A 10212-nucleotide genomic window follows, 5' to 3' on the forward strand; every position below is an offset into this window, starting at 1 on the left:
CATTTGACACCACTTTAAGTGCTGCAGCTCCATCCTATGGAGACATGGGATTTCTAGTATTGCATGGTCTTTAGCCTTCTCTGTCAAAGAGTGCTGGTACCTCACAAAACTACAAATCCCATGATTTTGTAGAATGAAGCCATGTTAGTTAAAGTGGTGTCAAATTGCAGCTTGGGGGTGCTCCTCGACTCATCTCTTCACCTGACAGCTCAGGTGGATGCGACAGTCAGGAGCACTTGTTATCAGCTTTGGCTGATACGCCAGCTGCGCCACTTCCTGGAACCGAGAGACCTTGAAACAGTAGTACATGTGCAGGTCACCTCTCGATTGGACTTCTGTAATGCGCTCTACATGGGGCTACCCTCGTGCCAAGTTTGGAAACTTCAACTTGTACAAAATATGCCAGCCAGGGTGATTACAGGTACTTCTTGTAATGATCACAACACCGGTTTTGAAATCCCTTCACTGGCTGCCAATTAGATTCCGGGCAAGGTACAAGGTGTTGGTGATTACCTTTAAAGCCCTACATGGCTTGGGTCCAGAATACTTAAGGGAACGCCTTCTTCCGTGCTGTCCGTACTGCACTCTAAGGTCCTCGGGGAAGAATCTACTTCAGCCAAAAAAATCTAGACTAACCTCAGAGGGCCTTCTCCACCACTGCTCCGAAACTATGGAATGACCTGTCGAAGGAGATCCACCACATTTCTACTCTTACAGCCTTTAAGAAGGCTCCTACAGTGGATCTCTTCTGGCAGGCCTTCCCTACATAGTTCCTCTCCCCGTTTACTGTGACTTATGTCGCTCTGTCCACCAATTCTTCTCTTAAATTTAATGAGAATAATTAAATTAAAATTAATTAAAATAAAATTCTTGCCTCAAGAAGAAAAAACCTTCCCTCTGTACCTACTGTCGTCATCAGACTTGGGAGGGAGTGAAAAAGAGAGGCCCAGTTCCATCAAGTCTAGCTGTGAATTCTGTGACTTAGGTCACTCTCTTTTATCTTATTTTATTGTATTTTATTTTATTGTATTCTCTGTATTTTTATTGCTGTAACCCGCCTGGATTCCTTGTGATTGGGCAGGCTATAACATCATCATCATCATCATTATTATTATTATTATCATCATCATCATCATTTCTGCAATGCAGATGCACTCTTAGAAAGCTAAGCAATAGAAGATGGAACGGAATGGTTTACTGTGGCGGAAGCAAATAAAGGCAGAATGGCCATACTAGCCAGAAGGGGAAATATTTGTAGGCTACAGAAAGGGAAAATGCCTTCTATTTTCGTATAGAAAAAGGAGCCTCCAAACAACATAGGCTCATTTTCTGTGATCCTCCTGGGTTTTAAAGCACGCCTTAATTATTATAATAATCTTTTCCCCCCTTTCTGTTTTAAATATGACCCATTCACATGGATACAGAAACCAGTCAGGACTCCTTAAGTTCTCTTCTTATAATGTATTACCATTGGGAAGAGAGAGAGCAAGAGAAAGTGAATGCATGCATTTGTCTAAGCAATTTCTCTTTCTATTGAAAGGACCTTAGTATAGTTTTATCTTTGTTTTTAAAAATCCTTTGGACCTGCCCTTAAACCAAAAGAAAAATGCAAACATACATACACTGTGCTTAAGTGCAAAAACTTAAGTTTCAGTCTTGGAACCACTTCCCTCCTCCAGTCTTTCACATACATAGACCACTTTAACCACTTGATTGTTCTCAACTTACTACTGATAAGGTGGTGATAAGAACTGATTTATACCAATGAACAAATAATGTAAACAAAAAAGATTCTCCAGCCAATGAAAATATTATTTTGGTCACCTATTCATCTTTAGGTTTTCACTCTTTATTTCTGTTTCAGCACAAATGTTATGTATCTCAGATGCTGTCAGTACAGACAACACTATGGCTTGAATCCTATTGTTAGTTTCAACTAGTGTAGATCCATTAAATCAGTAGAATTGTCTCACTGGTTGACTCACAACTTAACAATTGATTCAATGGGTCTATATCTGAGACTAACAAATAGGATTCAGGCCTGGATATTTGTGACTGTCCTTATCTTGCCTTTGAGCTTCCAAGTAGTAGCTGGTTAACTAATTTTGGAGTCAAAACACTGAACATATCTTTAGTCTTCTACACTGGCAGCAGTCCTTAAGCAGATGAATTTTTTAAAAGAATAAAAATGCATACAACTGTGTCTGCTAAGTTTATACAGTCCTGCAAACCATCATTTATTGATTTGAAAAGAACTTGTTCTTCCACTCCAACTGATGGCTATTCTTTGTATTTACTATTTTAATGCAAACCATTATTTGGTGTGAGGTATGAATCAGCAAGCTGTAGTTTGTGCTTGCTGTCCAAACCTGTATTGGAATTGTCTGACCACGGTATTTCCCTGCCACTGCTAGTTCAAAATTTGGTGCTCACTTGGGACGATATTCCATGTCTCTCAAACTATTTTTCCTGCTGCAAGGTGATGGCTACAATAACCCCCATTTATAACAGGTATACTACCCTAAGCTACTTGCAGAACGACAAGTCCCTTTCTTTGTCTTTGCCAGTTGGGTTTATCAAAATGAAGACATATTTATCATAGTCAGGCTGATGAAGCTCCCATTGAAGGTTTTGAGTTGATGTGGTCGTCAAGGGAAAAGAGCAGAGAATGCTTCTTTTAGAAGACATTCTGGCTTTCCATAGTGGAAAGGCCTAATAGCAGTGCTGCTAATGTGACCAGCATTTTTTATTTCTTTCTAAAAGAAATGCCAGACATGGATGGAGGAATGAGGTGTGTGTGTGTGTGTGTGTGTGTGTGTGTGTGTGTCATTGGCACTGGAGTGTATAAGGAAGAGTGTTTTAAGCCTTACTTCTCAGCTGCAATCTTAGTAAAAAAAATCTCTGTTCACTGCCTGGGCGGTTAGTATGGGGGAGTGCAGAAACTCCCATCTGTGCCAATTTTTTTTAACTTAAGAGAATTTTTACTTAAGAGTTTAACACACACACCCCTCCATCTCTGTGCTACAGTGCTGGTTACTTATGCCCACCTGCACCTAATCTTCTATTATTGTTGCTGGTCACAAAAACAGAGCTTGGAAAATTACTTTATACACTGGCTGGGGGACATTGTTTTACTTTATGCAGCAAAGGAAGGAAAGAGTCTCCCTGTTACTGCCTGAATTGTCACACTTGACAACTCGAGAGGATACATAGTAAGGATTGAAAATGGTTCTTTCTGACCTTTGCGCCATGTAAAGCCACAGAAATCTTCCTTTGGCTACCCCTATGCCTGCAGCTCAGAGACATGTGTGGTAAAGAAAACCCGTCATCTTATTCCTTTCAGGCAGCCAGGAAGAGAAGGCTCTAATGCATGTTTTGGCAGCGTTTTCACAGTGGGAGTAGACCAACTGTGAATATGTCCCTCACACTTTAGTTCTTTCTCTCCTTGGCTCAGCTGAAGATGTTGCAAGATATGTAGCGACAACAAAAACAAGGGAGAAAAGAAAGAGCAGCACTCAGTAATCCAGAAGCAGTAATGCACAGGAGAAAAAATGAAAAAGAAAAGAGTGCAGGAAATACAATCTTTATTGTATTTTATCACAAGAGACAAGTGTTGTAGTATGTTGTTGTTGTTGTTGTTGTTAATTGCCCTCAAGTCAACTTCTACTCATGGTACCCCTGTGACTGAGGCATCTCCAAGACCCCCTGTCCTCAACCTCTCTGCTCAGGTCCTGCAGCCCCAGGCCCATATCATTTATTCTCTCCATCTGACATGCGGTCTTCCTCTCTTTTTTACTGCCTTCCACTTTTCCTGGCATCATTGCCTTTTCTAATGATTCATTTACATGATGTGGCCAATGCACAACAGTCTCAATTTAGGTATCTTGGCTTCCAGAGAGTGTTCAGGCTTCATCAATTCTAGAATTAATTTGTTTGTCTTCTTGGCCCTCCATGGTATTAGTATTTTTCTCCAGCACCACATCTTAAATGGGTTGACTTTCTTCCTACTGGCTTTTTTTTTTTACTGTCCAGCTCTCATATCTGTACGTGGTAATGGGAAATACAATGGCTTATAGTATATCTCAGGGCCCTAATGAGAAATTTTCCATTCAGGGCTTCTGGCAGTATGAAACAAGAGCCTTGTGGTGCTATGACAAGTGTGTTATGGAAGCTTCGGGGAAGGAAAAGCAGCACCTCATTTCCCTCTCCTCCTCCCACTGTGGTGAACCTGATCACTTTATTGCTGTTCATAGTGTGAGGGAGAAAAGGAAAGGAGCAAATAGGATCCTTTTTCCTTCCCAAGCTACTGAAACTACTTTGTGTGCTAGCTGAACTTTACAGCATGCATTGCCTCTCACCAGGATATGATAAGCAGCTAACAACTTCCAGGGGATGGTCAGAGGCAACAAGAACAACAAAGAGTCTTATGACGCTTTGAACAGATTTATGGTAGTGTAGGATTTAATATACTGCAACCCATGGAGTAGACTTGAGCCTGTGAAAGCTTAGGTAACTTTTTTTTTTTAAAAAAAAAAAGTCCTTACAACTGACATACATTTTCTCCGATTTGTATTCTGTGTGTTTTTCCTTTTCCTTTTAATTTAGAAAATTATACAGCGTTTCCACATCTCTTGAGGATGTGTGAATCACTTTGTTGCCATACTGATAGCACTGGACTGCCATGGTCAATAACAGAAGGGATAGTGATGCGCACTGCTGTGTTTCTTTCATCCCTGATTGTCTTCTTTTTCCCCTTTATACCACACAAGATCTGAGATGGAGAACCATAGGCTTTGGACACAGCAGTGACTGTTAGAGTGGAATCATAGTGCTATAATTGTGTAGAGTGAAAGTGGCCCTAGAAACAGTTTAAAAAATCTGTGTGCCCCCCATTCCCCATAGCTGCATGCACTACATAGGAAAGAACAAAATACTGTACTTTGAAAAGTTCATTTTGTTTGATTATCCCTATGTCTTTAATTCTTCTGCTAGAAAGTGTGGGCAGTGTGTCTGTCTAAAAACAATGGAAGTGCTATAGAAAGGGTTCACCACTGTGTCCCTTCAGATGTTTTTGGACTGTAATTCCCATAATCCCTCAGTGCTTAACTATACTGGCTACAGCTAATTGGACAGTTGTGGGCAAAAACCATCTGGAGTTGCCAAACCTGTTCTAGAGTTTGGAAACTAGTGGCACAGCAGTTCACTTGTCTTCTTTTTTGTCACTTACTAGAACTCATATCTGTTTTCAAATCTACAGAGATCATGTTTTTAACAATGTGCTCTTGCTTTGTAGTTTTCATCATGGGGGACATGAAGACTCCAGATTTTGATGACTTGCTGGCTGCTTTTGACATTCCTGATCCAACCAGCCTTGATGCAAAGGAAGCCATTCAAACAGCTGGGGAGGAGAATGAAAACCATCTCAAGCAGTCAGGAATTTGTATTGATGAAAATGCATCCTTGTCCCACACAACATCAGCTTCTGATGTCCCTGTCGTCAGCGTTATTGTGAAGAATACATGTCGTCAAGAGTCATTTGAAGCAGAGAAGGAAGGCAACCACCTTGGCCCAGGCCTGTTACACAATGGATTCCGTGGCTCCGATCTGCCTCTTGAGACCCATAACTATGGGAAATTTGATTCTGCCTTCATCAATGGTGATGGCTTGAGGAACTATCCTGAAAAATTGGAACAGTCAAAGCCAGAGCCATTACCAACATTCAGTCAGTTCAGCCCTATCTCTAGCCCAGAACCAGAAGATGCATTGAAAGAGAACAGTATTGTAGATAAACCTAAACTTGCCCAAACCTCATATTTCCCACCACATCCAATGTATATTCCATCTGGGTCATCGGTGTTAGATCTCCTTAGTAGGACCCTGCCAGAGCCAGAGTTTAGTAGATTTATGTCAACTGGACCATCACTGCTAGATCTCCTTAGTAAGAAACTACCAGAACCAGAATTAAGTATGTTTGATCAATACTGTAAAAGAGACCCAAAGATAGATGTGCATGGACTGCAAGAAACTAGATTGGATGTGGGCAGGAGGGAACGTGACAAGAGCCCAGAGAAACGTGAAACATCCAGCAAAGATCTTGCAGACACGAACAATTTCCTTGGTGAAGGTTTGCCACTTGGCAACTTCCATAGCAATAACTTAGAAGGTAAAGGAGCTGTGCCTGAGATGAACTTGTCTTCATCAGTCCCACCTCGCCAGCGCATCAAACCTGCTCATTCTAAATTGTCATCCTGCGTGGCTGCACTTGTAGCCCTTCAGGCCAAAAAAGTGGCAGGTTTCTCAAAAGAGGATCAGACAAATGTGACAAAAGAGCCTGCTGGTCCCTTTAAAGATGGCATTAAGGGAAGTCCCAAAATGCCAAAGTCACCAAAAAGTCCAAAGAGCCCCCTCGAGATTGTGAGAAAAGTCAATAAGCAGCCGGAGTCTCCAAGGAGCGTGTGCAGTGACACTAGTAGCAAAGGCTCTCCTTCAGTAGCAACTGGTTCTCCCCCAGCAATCCCCAAAGTCAGGATCAAGACTATTAAAACCTCTTCTGGAGAAATCAAAAGAACAGTAACAAGGATCTTGCCAGAAGCAGATGATTTTGGCAAATCCCCCCAAGAATCGCCGGCAGAGAATTTAGTAACGGAAGAATTTGTTAAAGTCTTTCCTTCACCAGATCAAGCTGCATCCATGGAGATGGAGTCAAGCAAGGGGTTTGCTAAAGCAACTACTCCAGAGGCAAACCTAGCAAGCCCTCAAGCAGAAGGCATGATTCCAGACATTCCGGTAAACAGCATCCCTGGTGTGTCTCTGCTGGCAAACAGTAGCAGTGGAACAATAAAAGTAGGCAGTGGAGGACAGCAGTCAGGCAAGAAGCAACACCCAGGTGTGGCAACCCAGGCCTCTAACCCTGCCAGCCTCCTTCCTAAAGCTGTGCACTTGGCCAATCTCAATTTAGTTCCCCACAGTGTTGCTGCTTCTGTGGCTGCAAAATCATCTGTGCAGCGCCGTGGTCAGTCCCAACTAACCCAAATGTCAGTGCCACTTGTGCACCAAGTCAAGAAAGCTGCTCCTCTTGTTGTGGAGGCATTCAACAAAGTGTTGCATGGTGCCAATCCTGTGCCAATCTATACTCCAAACCTCAGCCCTCCTCTTGACAGCAGTATTCATGTTCCGGCCTCCGGATATTGTTGCCTGGAATGTGGTGACTCGTTTGCCTTAGAAAAAAGTCTCACCCAGCACTACAGCAGGAGGAGCGTCCACATTGAGGTCATGTGCACTCAGTGTTCAGCAACATTGCTTTTCTTCAACAAGTGTAGCTTGCTCAAACATGCAAGGGATCACAAGAGCAAAGGCTTCATCATGCAGTGTTCTCAGCTGTTCATGAAACCCATTTCCTTAGACCAAATGTTTTCACCTTCTCCAACAACAAGCTCATTGACATCTTCAACCTCTCAGAGTGCGCGTTTGCCTTCCCTCCCACATAAGACTTGCACTACACCAGGTAGTGGGACTGGGGGTTCAACAAACAGCCAGCCAGCTCTGCCTCTGTACACGGACCCATTGAGGTTAATTCGTCATGGATTAAAGTGTTTTGAATGTAATAAGCAGGCACTAGACTATATAGCCCTAGCAGCACATTATCAGAGAACCTCAGAAGACAACGAGGGACTGGTAAGTAATTTTCTCCAGATCTCAGCTGTTTTTGGTGGGCTGCATTAAAATTAAAAATAGAAGAACCTCAAATACACATCACGCTGAGAATGAGATATGAGTTTCTACTTCTTGCCATATTTTGAAGAGATGCACATGTTGTCAGATCTTAGGTGGGAAATAAAAAGGTAATCGAAATGCTAATCACTGTGGGTTGGATGGAGATCTAGACATACCTAAAGTAGCCTTACTGAAATCAGTGGAACCTAAGCTTGTCATGATTAATTTAAAGGCCAATAACTTAAGTCAGCTTTATTTCAGCAGGTCTACACCAAGCATGACTAAATTTGTGTCCAGTCCTGTATGTGGGTTTATGATGATTGAATCTAAAACATGAATGTCACGCCACCCCTTTGTGGGCTGGATCAGGGCAGAAAGCCACTCCTTTTTGCGCTGCAGAAAGGACGCCCCTTTCACAACTGACACAGCTCTTCTCCGCTCCTGCAGCATGTGGCGTCTTAATTGTTGTGCCGCAGGAGCATTCCCATGCTGCCCGTCATCTGGGAGGGCAAGCAGCATGACTCTGGTTTGGGGGCAGAGCCGGGGCATGGGACATGCGGTTACCAGGCCCTCACGCCATGCCCAAGCTGGCCCTTGTAGCCAATCTGTTTTGCCCCTAAGTTAATACCTCAGAGAAGCAAAACAGCACCATTTTGGCAACCAAAAATATTTTTTTCAACCAACAACAACAACAAAAACTGTATCCTGTCCCAGTCCTTTCTTTGAGCCCCAGTAGGCCCCAGATCATTCCATTTTTAAAAGGTTTGGGGTGAATGAAAAAACCCAAAACACTATCTAGATTATTTCAGTATTATACATTAAAGCAGCCCCCATTCCTCTTACTGACCCCTGGAACTTAAAGTGCAAGCATCATCTAAAAGCTGTTCATTTATTTTACAATAATAACTAAAAGCTGGTTGAAAAAAGCATGGAAGTGCAAACTGGAAGTCATTTCTTGTCATTTCCAGATTGCCTTTTAGGCTGGTGTTCAGCCCAGAATTTGCTACAGGGGCATGGGAGCAAAAATTGGCTCCTGTCCCTGACTTAGCAGGCTGCAGTCCTTGACATGCTTACTTGGAGGTAAGTTGGATTGAAATTGGTGTGACTTGTTTCTGAGCCTTGTCATATTTAAGTAGGCTGATCCTTGGATAGCAGACTTGCAGTCTGCTGGTAGGGCCATACTTGAAGCCTTACTAACTTGGTAGAATCTGCCAATGCTTATATTCACTGGCATAGCTTTCTGAAGTGTGCGGTCACTTCCACCCCATGATGAGGAAACAGAGTAGGGCTTAGTAGAGGTATATGGTATACGGTGTGCCATTAATATTAAAATAGGTCAACCATTAAAGATAATAAACATGATCTGCTATTGTCACAATTCATTTGGTGAACTGAGAAACCATGTATTTGATAAGCAATGCAGAGGCCAATCGCCAGGGTTTCAGTTAGAAGCTGACAGCGGATCATTCAGAAGACTAGTTTGGATTCAAGAACAGGCCACAGTCTCTGAGCTAGCTTGGTTGTCATTCACATAATAGATGATGGACATTGTTTCCAGCGGCCCTGCCTTATCTAAGAAGGCAAATTGTTCTTTGCAAATAGCTGGAGTTGTACTAGCTGAACTGCAGGTATGCCAAGCCTCTCCTCAAGCACTCCATTCCTGCTAGTATCTCTATGGAAGACCCAATAGCTATTTCATCTCAGTTGGTGTCTGCAGTAAGATTTCTGATTTCATGGTTTGTTTTTTAATCCTTGCAAATATGTCTGATACCTGATCAAGTATAGTGGCTTCTGGATTTAATTTGCATCACTGTTCTCATTTTAGTAGAGTATACTTCTGCTCATAGCATAAGTTTGCTGACTGAAAAAGAAGCCTTAAACATCTGTAAAAGTTGATGTAAAGTTCCAGGGAGAAATGTGGCATTTTTATTGATGTGAGTGATTTTAATTTTGTTTTTGAAGCTCCCTAGATGTATTTATGCATCTGCTTAATCACACAATGCTGGCCATTCTCTCCTGGAAACCATTGCAAAAGAAACACCTATACCCAATAGGAACAAATAATGACACTGGTCCCTGGCATGTTGGGTGAAAAAACCCGTCAGTCCACCTCATCGGATGGCTTAAGAGCCACTGTAATAGGCGACTTCTGAAGAACCTTTTTCATTTTAAGAGAGCCTTCCCCAGCCTGGTGCTCTCCTAATATGTTGGAATACAAGTTCCATAATCCCACATCCTTCACACAGCAATCTTCCTTACATACTTGTTGCATAAATGATGTCTGTTCTACACATGTTGATAGATCTGTGGGCACTGGTGCAATTAAACATCCTCGCATAGCCTTTCCATATCCATATCTCACCACTCTTGTGGCTGGTAGTGGCATTCAGATTTTCCACCTAGGATTCAGGGGGTGATTTACACTGGCCATTTCACTTGCAACCTGGAAACCACATCATTCCATGTAAGCTGTTTTAGCTGGCTTTCATGTGGCTGGTG

At 42.4% G+C, this 10212-nt stretch overlaps 2 protein-coding genes across 8 annotated transcripts in view; both read left to right on the plus strand.

Annotated features, from left to right (window-relative positions):
* Positions 1 to 10212, plus strand: part of PATL2 (PAT1 homolog 2) — a 741315-nt gene that overhangs the window by 489307 nt on the left and 241796 nt on the right. The window lies entirely within an intron of this gene.
* The window catches only part of ZNF592 (zinc finger protein 592), a 45051-nt gene that overhangs the window by 8377 nt on the left and 26462 nt on the right, over positions 1 to 10212 (plus strand). For all 3 annotated transcript variants that reach the window (XM_042475636.1, XM_042475635.1, XM_042475637.1), the window contains exon 2: positions 5294 to 7674. In XM_042475636.1, coding sequence (XP_042331570.1) covers positions 5302 to 7674 — 2373 coding nt within the window. In that variant the 5' untranslated portion in view covers positions 5294 to 5301. The remainder of the gene's footprint in view (positions 1 to 5293; positions 7675 to 10212) is intronic.

The sequence above is a fragment of the Sceloporus undulatus genome, chromosome 6, assembly GCF_019175285.1.
Source record: "Sceloporus undulatus isolate JIND9_A2432 ecotype Alabama chromosome 6, SceUnd_v1.1, whole genome shotgun sequence".
In the NCBI taxonomy this organism is placed as follows: Eukaryota; Metazoa; Chordata; class Lepidosauria; order Squamata; family Phrynosomatidae; genus Sceloporus; species Sceloporus undulatus.